We start from the raw sequence: 13512 nt of genomic DNA on the forward strand, positions 1-13512 counted from the left end.
TACACGGAACAGGAGCTGGTTTTGGAAGTAATAAAGCTAGTTCAAACCACACTGTACCTGAACTCTAATTCTCAGCTTTCACGTGCCTTGATTTGTCCTACAAACAGCTTACATTTGACTATATCTGTCATATTTTAATAGTATTTAACAAGGGAAATGACAGTAAAAATTGAGTAATTACCTTACTGTTCCTGTTATTCTTGGCCTGAAAATGTTAAATCTTTTCTGATTCCCTGTAAAAGGTAAAACATTTTCAGGTTTCTTGTGCTAATAATAGGTAGCTGTTTTTGGAAAATTGTATTACTGTGGTTCTACCCCTCTAATAACAGATTATGTCTTGTAATAAACTGAAACTGAAGATACCTCTTACAAAACAGACAAAAATGCATTAAGCATCTGAACTCTTTATTGAAGAATCTAAAATAGTCCTATTTCAGTAGTAGTTCTGAGGCCACCGTGACGCTTCAAATGACTAACCTAAACTGCGAAAAACCCGAAAAAGTAATATTAATACACATTGATCATATTTTTTTTCAGAACCAATGAAATAAATACTTCCTCTAACTTTATAAATGTTGTCTCATAAGATATACCATGAACTCCTTTTCACATTGCTAAGTAATACTTTCTATGACATTTGGATGAAGTACAATGATGAAATTTTATGTACAATAATTCTTAAGATTTTCTGGAAACAATTCCTCTTGCATAACATCCTTTGATTTTGGTAACTATTATTATCACAATTTTCATACACTGAATGACACAAAGAACAAATTATATACAACCTTCAAGCACAGACACCTGAGGATGATGTGCTAAATCCATTTAGGTGCATGTGTAAAGACACCTCAAAAGTTCTTAAACATAAACAAACCCATCCAGAGGCACTAGGAGGAAAATGGTCCCCAAAAAACATAGCAATTAGTGGCTGATTATACTCAAGTGTCTCGAGTGAATTCTTTTACAGAGAATGCAGTGATTATTTCATTTTGCTAACATAACCAATTTTTCAAAACCAGGCTTTTATACATTGTTCTACAGCCTTATGTGCTTATAAATCATATTACAGTTGAACTGATATTTTACAGATTTCCTCTATAAACACAGAAATGTGAAGTAATACAAAAAATGGCAGGTATAAATATTAACTCACCTACTCTAGTAGCTGAGGAAAAAAAATTCATGGTTTGATAATATTTATGACATCATTGTTCAAATCTTAATTGTTTTAAGGAGCATTTGCAAAATTGAACAATCACAATACTTAAAGGCTGCCATCATTATTCTAAATTTAGGTTATTATGCTCTGGAATCAAAATATTTTCTCCATGTGAAAATAACAGATATCAGTTTAACTAAAAATTCTGCAGCCTGGGGCAACCTTAAGTGTCGATGTTATTGCTATCTGTTTCAGCAATACCATCATAAAATAAAGGGAGAGATACGGAAGATGTAGTCCTAGTATCTAGCTTCCTACCATTATTTTCATTAAGCATTGATGCAATAAGACAATCCTTCTCAAGTGTTTCTTCTTCAAAGACAGCACTGTTATGTTTATGACGGTATAGGAAAGATTTGTTTTTAAAAGAACGCTGCATCAAATACCTCCTGAAGGCCCTCTGAATAATAAGAGCTGATACCTCCTCTTGTTTTCTTTTAAGGGTACTAGTAATTGGCTTGTAAGAAACTTTAGATGGATTGGCAACCATAAATTTTTCTTCCATTTGTAATTCAAGACCATCCAAATCTCCAGATTCTCCCAAGACCCTTTTAGTAAAAGCAAGCAAGATATCCAAGCAGTGGATCTTATCTCCACTAACTATGGGGAGGTCCATGGATATAAGCTGAATTTTATTAGGCTTTGGAATGCGTAAGGGTTCTGTCAGAGCATCTGCAAAGTCTGAAAGAGCAGAATATTCAATAAACTGTGTTGCCTGAGGATCAAATTTTCCCCAGGTCTCATAAAACATATCAAAGTCATCCTCACAAAGAGGATCTGTGCTTTCTTCAGTGGCAACACTGAAGTTCTCTAGAATGACAGCTATGTACATATTTACAACAATGAGAAATGATATAATTATATAGCTTACAAAAAATAAAATACCAACCTCCTTATTTGTGCAATTTTCTTTCTGTGTATCTGTTAAATTTAAGTTGGGAGCACATGAATCAGATCCTTTTAACAGAGGGACCAAAAGACCATCCCACCCAGCTGATGTTGTAATTTGGAAGAGACAGAGAATGCTACTATCAAAGGTTTGAAAGTTGAAAAGGTTATCAATCCCACCTTCCCAGCCAAGACAGGCAAAGTTGGTCATGCCCACAATGGCATAAATGAACATAACTAGAAAAAGCAAAAGACCAATGTTGAACAGTGCAGGAAGAGACATCAGTAATGCAAAAAGAAGAGTTCGAATTCCTCTAGCTTTTCGAATTAATCTCAGGATTCGGCCAATTCTTGCCAAACGAAAAATTCTCAGAAGTGTAGGAGAGAACAAAGTTCGAAAGCCTTCAGAAAGTCCAATACCTTTGAAACGAAAAAGAAAACAAAAAGTTGTTAAGCCATACCAGTGAAATTCCCTACTTATGTCCATTTTGTTTAATTCTATGCTTCAGGTGTTGAAAGTAACATTGATCATGTTACATCACTTTCAACGAAAACATTATCATCAGTACTGTAACTGCTTACAAAAGAGCTTAGGAAAAGAAAGACAAATTGTAACATCTTTAAATACTAAAATGGTATCAAGATTATGTATAGTTTGGAAACTGCATTCTCCCAGATTTCTCTAACTCGGGATGAAATTACGCATTGCTCAAGTACTTAAAAAATCCTTTTAAATCCATTCAGCTCCTGTGCTGGAAGCTATGGGGCTTGTCTCCTAGCTGCTGTCTGATTGCTGCTGCTTCTACAGCAGGAAGTCTCACAGTAGCCACATGCTAAATGTGAGACTTCCATTAATGCTTGGTACTTGAATGAGATTAGAGAAGAGCAGGCAGGAAATAAAGAAAAACTGACTTCCAGTATCCATTATCCATCACACCTCATTCTATGATCCTACTGTCAGAGTAATGATACAGTAGTAATGTAAATTATTACAAACAGAAGACTTAAGAAGTTAGCATTGTTCTGGTTTGCATAGGATAGCAAAGGGGTACTGTGCTTAGGGATGAATCAGAAAACACAGATCAGTTTTTCTTTCACGTCCTTTATTCTATGACATAACCTGAGCCTGAGTAGGAAGCACAGGCCAAATAAAATGTATGAGAAACTAAAGCTATATATGACCCTTTGTAGAAGAAACAATAAGCATCTAGTCTTATTTGAAAAGCAAAACAAAACCAAGCCAGTTTTAATAAGACTTTTCACATTCACAAATAGTGGCCCAGGTTTAGAATGGTGCTGAGCAATTAAATTTTCTTGAGCTTTCTAAATCAACCCTCAGGATCTGCCTTCTTAGAATAAAGGCCTAGAAAATGACATAAATCTTTCCCATTTTTCACACAAATGTATTTTTATCCTGAGTTTACTTTTAGTGTGAAAACAACAATTAACATGATTACATTAAATCAAAAGCATAAAAATATTAAGACAACAGTTTAAGTACAATAACTCAGAAAAGATGTACTGCATTAAATTCCTATTCTGTTAATTACTCAATAAAACTCATACTTTAAAAAAATTTTGAAAAGTACCCATTTATCTTTTAGTACTCTGCAAAAATATAAGGGAAAACAGAAATACACCTTTTTAGAAGGAATCACTTAGCATATGATTTGAAAAAGTACAATGGATCTGGAATGTGTTTGTAAGAAACTTCATACTGAAATTTGGCTTAGTATTGGTAAGACACATTACCTGCTCTAATAACGATTGATACTTACTAACTAGTGAAAGGACCACAACAGCTAAATCAAATATGTTCCAGCCACTGGTGAAGAAGTAATGTCTTAAGGCTAGTATTTTTATGACACATTCCCCAGTAAATATCGCCACAAAAAAGAAGTTGATTTTATTAAGGACATCCTTGATTCTGTTCTCACTACTTTCTGCCATCATAATGACCATATTTAGACAGATGAAAGTCACCACGGTAATGTCAAATGCTTTGTGTGATACTATATCAAACAGTAATCCTTGGAACACATTCTGTGGAGAGAATGAGAAGAACTGCTTAATGCTACTTCTAAGACCCAGGCTACATTCAAATATTAATCAGTAATTTGTGCTTGGAAAGAGAATTTAAGAGAATATAAATTATAACAATAAGCAACTAGAAGCATTTTTAAGTGATTTCTTTGGATCGTCAAAGAAAACACTCGGTACTTGACTAAGTATTTTCAGGTATCATACAACCACATATCCTTCGAGCAAAATTATACAGCAGGAAAACATTCAGAGTTTTTGTGATTGCTCTTTTAATAGAAATACTTATTGAAGCAGACATTTTAGGATAAGCAATTCTAATTTAAATGTCATAAGCAAGAAAAACTCAGAACAGTTACTATGTGAAGCCAGGCCTGGAATTAAATTTAATAAACTATAAGAAATAAAGCATAAGATTGTTTAAAAGTAAGTAACAGCCATGGGGCATGTACGACTCACTATGTATTCTCACCTGCAATAATCCAATCTAGTTGCAGAAGCAATATCATGCAACTTAAGTAACCAACATCATGTTATGAATATCAAATACTTAACATGAACCTTTATAAATAGGTTGCACATTTGAATAGGTAATAAATAGGCTGTAAATTTTCTTAATTAATACCCATAAAGAAAGACTGCATTAGGTGGAATTAAGAAAAAGAGAGTAAAATGTAAATACTATATTGAATGAGGAAGATGATGGGCCCTAACATGAAGTTTATTTCTAGATGCCTGGCTACTGAGTTTAAATATCGTCACCACCTTTATATTTTCTATCATATTCTACTTAAGATGGTCTCACCAATGGTCTTGGGATGGGTTTTTGAGGTTTCTTGGATCCAAGTTTTTTTAGGGCATTATAGTACTTTTTCTGTTCCTCAGTCAGAAATAGATCTTTTCCACCTAAGTAAAGGGAAAGAATACTGTTGCTCAGCTGAAGTTTAAGCAGTCAACTAAATAAACACCAGCAAGTTTATGTAAAAAAAAGTAAGTTACAGCTGTCATGAGCAGTATCTAAGAGTGCAGAAACAAAATATGTCTTCACCATTTCTCCTTTTCCCCAGGTTCCTTGACAAGATGTACTGCAAAATGCTGATCAGGGTTTGATTGTGAAAGCGTAGTCTAGATAGTGTTCCCAAGTCAGCTTCCTCAACTGTGAGAGCCTTTCTGAAGTCTAACAAATCTACTTTATATTTTAAAAATGACATAAGACTCATAAACAAGTAAAATACTTTCATATATATTTTTGGGAAAGGTAGAAACAGAAGTATATTGCTGTAAATGGGGGATTATGAATAAGCACTTTGGGACCACGTTCTAGGGGAGGATCCTGATAATGAACTTCTGGTGCTCATCTTATTACCATCTACACCACCTGTATTAGCAATCACTTTGAACCAGGTATTCAGGAGAAGTCATTCATCATAAAAGCATTTTTTAAAACAAACCGATAACAATGTTCAGTAGAGCATCTGCACTTTGAATCACTCAAACAACAACAGCTCTGAAAATTCAGTTTAACTTCACTATATGGCATTTCAATGAAAATCCCCAAGAAGCAGCAAATGGAAAAAAAAAGAAAAGCCTACTTACAGTATGTACTGAGAAACGAAAAAAGTGTTACATCCACATCAACTTCTAGTAAGTGTTCAGGCTCAAAAGCTACTTCACCAGTGTTGTTTCTGTCTGTTGGGATTATTATAACTTGGACTTTGTTATAAAAGGAAATTATTATAATGAAGTTGGACTGTTGTTCCTCAACCCCTACATATCCCTTCTCTGTTCAAATGCAGAGAGGAGAAGAATTTCTTCTTGTGGGCCTTATTACTACCTATCTCTACCAAGGGCAGTAATTCTTTGACACGTTGTGTAGAAGTCAGCCTATGGAAATAATATATGGCTCCTGTAGAGATCCTGTCTTCCGAATGTGAATGCTGCAATTGTTAACCTCTTGTCGGGAGTCTGCTTTTGTGGTGTTTTTTTAATGAGCAAGATGTTTATTTAAGACTTCCAAGTGGATTAATTGGCTCAATTTCCCTTGATATTCTGTATACTTTAAGCCCCTAAATGAATCAGGGAGAGAACTCAATTATAAGATCGGCACAAAGAACCTGAAGTATACCAGGGAAGGTTGACTGTTGATTTTTTTGTGTTGTTGCATTTTCCATTCTAAGAAATTCTCAGGAGAGTGGAATTCTTGTCTTCTGCTTTGAAGATTACTTTGGGTCAAAAGCATCCATTTTGCCTTCCATTTCTTACTGAACAAAAAGAACAGGGAATCTAACAACTATGAGGAGAAAAGTGGAAGCAGTCAGTGCTTCATGGGCTTTAAGAAGCCTTTAAATTTCTACATGGCCTCTTCCTCGGTCCATGGCTTGGATCTCAATGCAGAAATTTTTTAAAACCCCAGTAAATTAATCTATAGGGTTACTTTATTGATAACAGGATTTTTCAAATGTAGATAGTTTTAGAAGAAGTTCTGAATAACAATATCTTTTCAAGTTTCTTTACCAGGAAAGTAGTGGTTACTTCTTCCATGAGCAGTAGTGCTCCTTGATTATCCTTCTCACATTAGTTAGGTGTTTACTTTCAGCAAAAAGGGTTATTCCGTTCTCCAAAGTAAATCTTCAAAGCAGAGGAATATAATTCCACTCTCCTGTAGCAAAGTCTATGTAATTTTTTTTGGCTACTCTTTTCTAGAACTACCTAATCCTTCCTCCTCGTCCTCCTACTTAGAACAAATTAAGTGAAAATTACCATGAAAATAGAATTTTCAGGCAAATTACTAAAAGCTTTGAGGAAAAGGGGACTCCTGTTTTCAAAACTTGGTATCTAAATACTATTTTTTATTTCTCTGGTCAAATAGTAATCTGAAAATGTTAGACATCTGGATGTCAAACTAGCGTTCATTTAATCAAATTAGAATTACAAGGGACCCTGAATTAGCTCACACAGTACTTATCTTTTTCCTTTGTTGGTTAAAATTGCTGATAACCACTCCAATGAAAAGGTTCAGCATGAAGAAAGATCCAAAAATAATGAAAATCACAAAATACATGTACATGGCTAAGAATGCTTCAAACTTCGGCTGTTCATCTATCTGTTAAAAAAAAAAACACACAGAAAAATAGCATCAGTAAAAATCAGATAAACACAGCTTTATAATTTCCTATTTACAATAGAAAATCTTCTTATTGTCAGGAGGGATAAATGATTTCTACATATTTAAACCTTTATTTAGATGTACAAGTAGAACAACTGTCTTGTTCTGTCTTGTTATCGTTTGTAAAGATAATTACAAAGAAAGATATATAGCCAAATCCAGCTCTAGCAAATTCTTAAGTAAGAGATAAACAGTTCCAATCGGAAGTGATACTGTGAAAGCCTAGATTAGAAAAACAGCTCAGACTAAATGTAATGGTGAACTGCATCCCCTTGAATGCTATCCCAGACAAGAAGCAGTTTGAAAAAGCCAGCTCACTATGATCAGACCTACAAGGAACGATCTTTTTAATTAGCAGTTATTTCACTACATTCAAGAGTACAGCGCTTGAATGAATATGGAAAATGCAAATTAAATTAAACATAGAAAAGTTAAAACACACTGTACTAGTAAGAAAGTGAGAAACAGCACATGGAAATGGGGAGGAAATAGTAAGGATAAATACAGGGAAGAAAACCTCCAGAAAAAAATGCTAAAGATGGATGCCATTTGAATGCTACTGTACACACTTAAAAAAGAAGGAAATTTGCTTCAGATGCACAGTCCCTCCAAGACCTTCTGAAGTCTGTTCCCAAAACAGACTTGTCCAAATCTTCCAACATCCTACCCTCTGCGTTCTTGATATACTAGGTTTTTATGTAGTGTCACTCTATTTTGACCAGTTTTCTTTTGTCTCTGCTGCAGATATTTGGTACTACAAGGATTATTGTTTCACAGCGTAGTTTGATGCATTCTTCTGCTTGTATTTCTGACTTCATATTACAAAGATGAAAAACAAATTGTATGGATAGAAAAGGAAAGAAGGAAACGGAAAAGAACTAAAATTTCATTTTAATGACATACCTTACGTGAATCCACTGCTGCATACATAATATCCATCCAACCTTTAAAAGTTGCCTGAAAAAAATGCATTATTAAGGTTATTATCACAAAAAAAAAAAAAAAGAATTAGGTAGAGCTAATATGTGTTAAGCGTTGTGGAAAAGTGAGCAGTGTGCTATAAAAATGTGCCATCTTTTAAAGATCTGCTTGGAAGTATGATTCACTGAAGTTTAGTAAAGAGTAAAAAAATCTCCTGAAAATAAAAAAAAATTGCCATGAATCCTGTGAAACGTGTTTTGATGTTAACTCTTGTTAAAATAAAATTTTTGTAAATTCTCTGTTTTTTGAAAAAGCGGTAAAAGCTTCAGCTTAACAAATACATCGGAAAAGGATGAAAACAATTTCTAAGAAAACAGCAGACAATTCCTTCCTGCAATTTTTAGCAACTCTGCAGAATCACAGAACACTTAGGAGGATGCAGGGCAAAGAACTTCATCCAGAAAAGATAGAGGGATAACAGACACTTTGAAAAATGCCTTTCTCTCCAATAAATTAGCACCCCAATACTTCATGACTTACACAATAAAAGAAAATACAGTAATAGAAATAAAATGCATCATGTTTTTTCTTTCACATCCACTCTGAACTAAGTTTTACTAAAGAAAATGAGAATAACTTTAAATCGGGTAACATGCAGACTATTTCAGGCTTGGTATGTTAATCAAAATCAAAACAAAATTGAAAAGCCATGAAACACAGTGCTTGATTTTAACACAATGTTGCATAGGCTAAAGTGTCCTTTAGGAGGAACTGAGCAGCTTATGGATAAAAAAAATATTTATGTAAACTAAAAAAATCCCCAGTTTCAGTGAGATAAACAGAAGCATAGTGGTGTCCCGTGGTTGGGCTGCTCAACACATTTCCTTTAAGAAAACAAAATTGAGCTTGTTTTTATAGAACTTACCACTTGCAGAAGAGCCAAGTATCCCATCCCAACATTATCAAAGTTTACATCACTATTTGTCCATGTTCCATTATAGAAAGTACAATTATCTTTGTTATCAATTAGACTGATATTTCCTTTCTTGAGTATGCATTTCCAAAATTTTTTCCCAAGTAATTTTACCCCTGCAATGTTAAACAGGAGCCAGAAGACAATACAGACGAGCAAAACGTTCAAGATTGAGGGGATAGCTCCCAAGAGCGCATTCACAACAACCTTAAACAAATAAATGAAAAGAATGAATTATTCACATTCAATAGAACACCTTCCCAGAAAACAACTTATTTGTTGTTCTTCTGTACCTATTGCAGATTCTCATCCGTAAAACTAATAGATGACAAATGTAAAGCCAGCCTTCAGCCCAACTTCAAGCTTATCTTAACATGTAATTCTGTGGTTCTCTCTTGCCTTTTTGAGGAAGGAAGTAAAACAGATGGCAACAAGAATTATCCTTGGGAAAAAGACGTATATAAAATAAAATTCTAAGTCTGCAGTAGCCTTGGGATCTAAAAATCAGGTATGGGGGAATGGTCATATGATCTGCATTTACTACAATATCATAAATAACCCTCTTTATCTTGGAGGGGTTTTGTAAGAGAACAACAGCTTACTCTCCATAACAAAATGAACCTCACTCCATGACCTCGGGCAACTGACTACACACAGTACATAAAGAAGAGGTCTGGCCTCCAGAAGACTGAGTTGTTTTGGTCAGCAAGTCTTCCTTCATTTAGGCTTGCTTGAGGACAAGGTGAATGCAAACCCATGATGAGCGGTAAGCCTCTTCCAGAAATGGTACCAGGATTCCAGCTTTTGGTGCCTGTGCCGCTAAAGTCAAGGGACCTGACACGAGCAGTGAAAAGAACTCTGTATTTGTGGATCCAGCACTCTGATGCTGACAGGCAGGACCACGCTTGTTGCCAGTGGGAATTTGAGGACTATTATTGATTTCTTTTCACCATATTTCACCACTCTGTGGTGGGACATAGTGAAAACCTCTCTGGAAATGATTCATTGCTATCATTACGAGAAAATTCAGAGCCTTTTAGCCTGGCCTTGGATAATATCTGTACACTAGAAACACACAGAATGAAGCATGTTGGAAGGGACCTCTGAAGATCAGCTGTTCCAACACAGACCAAGTTGCTTGTCGTCTTGTCCAGTCAAGTTCTGAATTTTTCCAAGGGTGGAGATTCAATAATCTCACTGGACAATCTATTGCAATGCTGTACACCCACGCTGTCATCTTTTTTTCCCAGGTAACTAATTGCAACAGCCCTCACAGCCAACTCTCTCATTTTCTCACTGTGGGCCTACCAGAAAACATTAGTTCCATTTCTTGCATAAGGTCTCATTAAGTAAAGACAACAATTCGATCCCTTACCTAGTTAGAACCCAGTCAGATCCTCCCTTTAACCTTCTCTTCTCCAGACAGAACAAGTACCATTCTCTCAACCTCTCCTCTCCAGTCCCCTGACCACCTTGGTGGCACTTTGCTGGACACTCTCCAGTATGTTAATATCTCTCTTACACTGGGGAGCCCCAAACTAGACATAATGCTCCAGGTTCAGTCTCACAGGTGCCAAAAACAGAAGAGTGAATTGCCTCAATGGGCTGGCCAGACTCATGCTAATACAGCCCGATATGTGGCAGATCTTCTTTATTGCTCTGCTGACTAATGTTTAACATGCTGTCCACCCCAGGTCCTTTTCTGCAAAGCTGCTCATTTCTCAGTGTGCCACAGTTACATGTGGTTATTCTGGCTCAGGTGCAAGACTTTGCATTTGCTTTTGCTGAACTTCCCGAGGTTTCTGCAACCCGTATCTCCAGTCTATTAAGCTCTTATTGCAGAGCAGCCTTGCCCCCAGTGTATTAACTGCTCACCCCCAATTTTGTATCATCTGTAAACTTGCTGAGGACATTTCTACCGCATTCTTCTGGTTGTTAATTAAGCCATTAAGCAGCACTGGTCCCAGGACTGACCTCTGAGCCACTAGTAACGAGCTGCCAGTTGAACTTCATCCTGATGATCTCTGCACATTGAACCTTGCAGTTCAGCCCAATTTTCTGCCTAGCTTATAGTTCACCTATCCAAACCAGATAAAACCAGTATCTGAGACCACAGACAGCTCTTCCCTCCCTCAGCCATCTCATCACAGGAGACAATCAGGTTTGAGAGGCAAAAATTGCCTTTCCTGCATTCATGCTGGCTTTTTCTAACTGATTCCTTCTTGTCCTTCATGGCTTCCAGGAGTATTTGCTCCATATCCATCCTGGGGCCTGAAGTTAGTGTCTCATCACATTCTGTGATCTAACACAGGTCAGATGATTTGTATTATACAATTTTTTACTTCTCTCCACTGACTTTAAAGATTCCAGATAGTTGTCTCAGAGCAGCTTTTAAAATTGAGTTAGAAGAATCCCCTCTCCTATTAAGAAAATCCCACCCTATTTAAGTTTGAAAGGATTGTTATCTTTAAGATTGACCCTGGAGAATCCGAAATGTGGCACATGAGCCTATTTAGGTAACTGTCAAGATGAGTTGATATAAGCAAAGCTGTCTAAAGAAGAGGAATTATGAAAAGGAATTAGAAAACATGAATAGCTTCCAATGGAACAATCAGTTAATGAATCTATTTTTCCAGGTCCCAATTTCTTCCCTGAGGCAATAAGAAAAAATTAAGGATGGACTGTGGTCATTACATTTCTTGTGCCATGAAGATTGATAAACTACAGCTTTCACAGTACAGGTTTCTTCCTCACATTACATTTTGTTTTCTGTAATAACTATATATATAGCTTTTTTACTATTTACAAGTAATTAAAAATGGTTCCTATTTTTTTTCAAGCATATTCATTTTTTTCAGAAGAATTTGTCAAATACTGGATGAAATTTTTCCACATCTAAGATAGACCAGAGAATGGGTTTCACAAAAGTACAAGTCTAAAAAAAATCTTGTTTAGTTTGTTTTGCAAATTGCACTGAAACTGGAAACATGGAAAAATGTTCCAGGTTCACATTACTATACGTAATAATTCCTTGTGGTAGCACATTATAATTAAATTTCCTTATTTCATTTGTATTCATAAACTTCTGTGAAAGTATTAGTTATTATTTCAAAATAACAACCATCAGATCTAAGCAGGCAATCTGAACCATCTTAATGCCATCAAGTCACATTGTGGCTATCAATGACTATATGTTCAGAAGGGACAGGTGAGGAAGGAAGGGCAGAGGCATTGCCCTCTATGTCAAGAAAGGGATAGAGTGAGAAGAGCTGTCTCTGAGGAATAGACAAAAGCAGGTCAAAAGCTTATGGGTAAGAATCAGGGACCGAGGCAACAAAGGGAACCCTGAGGCTGGTGTCTACTATAGGCCATCCAACCAAGGGGAGTTTATTGATGAAGCCTTCTCACTCCAGCTACAGGAAGCATCACACTCGCAGGCTATCGTTCTGCTGGGGGACTTCAACCACCCCAACATCTGCTGGAAAAGTAGCATGGTGAGCTGTAGGCCATCCAGGAGACTCCTGGAGTGCATGGAGGGTAACTTCCTATGCCAGGTAATAGACAGCCCTACCAGATGGAATGCCATACTGGACCTGTTGGTCACCAATGCATGTGAACTAACTGGTGACATCAATATTGGAGGCAGCCTGGGCTGCAGTGTTCATGCACTGGTGGAGTTTGCAGTCCTGAAGGATATGAGGCAAGCAAAGAGTAAAGTCAGGACCTTGAATTTTAGGAAAGCAAAATTCCAGCTCTTCAGGGAGTTAATCAATAGGACAACCTGGGAAACTGCCCTTGGGGACAAGGGAGCAGAACAGAGCCAGCAGATCTTTAAGGACACTTTCCACAGAGTGCAAGAGCTCTTGATCCCCAGGTGTAAAAAATCAGGAAAGGAAGGCAAGAGACCAGTATGACTGAGTGGAGACCTCATAGGCAAACTAAAGGACAAGAAAGAAAGGCATAGGCAGTGGAAGCAAGGAGAGGTATCCTAGGATGGGTACAGGGATGCTGCCCAGTTCTGTAGGGATAAGGTCAGGAAGGCCAAGAGGCAACTGGAACTAAACTTGGCAAGGCACGCAAAGAATAATAAGCAGGGCTTCTATAGGTATATCAGCCAGAAAAGGGAGGCCATAGAAAGCGTACTCGCCCTTGATGAGCAAAACTGGCAAACTGGTAACAACCGATGAGAAGGCTGAGTGAACTGAAAGACTTCTTTGCCTCAGCCTTCACTGGCAGTGTCCCTTCCCACACCTCTCGAGGGGATGGCCTGCCAGATGGGGGCCAGACGAGCAAAGTCCTTGA

The 13512-nt window shown here is 36.8% G+C and overlaps 1 protein-coding gene across 1 annotated transcript in view; it reads right to left on the reverse strand.

Moving 5' to 3' along the window:
* Positions 1–1385: 1385 nt before the first annotated feature.
* Positions 1386–13512, reverse strand: part of LOC104622563 (sodium channel protein type 5 subunit alpha-like) — a gene marked incomplete at its 5' end in the record, with an annotated part of 16070 nt that continues 3943 nt past the window's right edge. The window contains 6 exons of the mRNA XM_010289390.1: positions 1386–2530; positions 3889–4153; positions 4956–5056; positions 7112–7253; positions 8220–8273; positions 9163–9417. Coding sequence (XP_010287692.1) covers positions 1386–2530; positions 3889–4153; positions 4956–5056; positions 7112–7253; positions 8220–8273; positions 9163–9417 — 1962 coding nt within the window. The remainder of the gene's footprint in view (positions 2531–3888; positions 4154–4955; positions 5057–7111; positions 7254–8219; positions 8274–9162; positions 9418–13512) is intronic.

This window comes from Phaethon lepturus, unplaced genomic scaffold (assembly GCF_000687285.1).
Source record: "Phaethon lepturus isolate BGI_N335 unplaced genomic scaffold, ASM68728v1 scaffold26, whole genome shotgun sequence".
Taxonomy (NCBI): Eukaryota; Metazoa; Chordata; class Aves; order Phaethontiformes; family Phaethontidae; genus Phaethon; species Phaethon lepturus.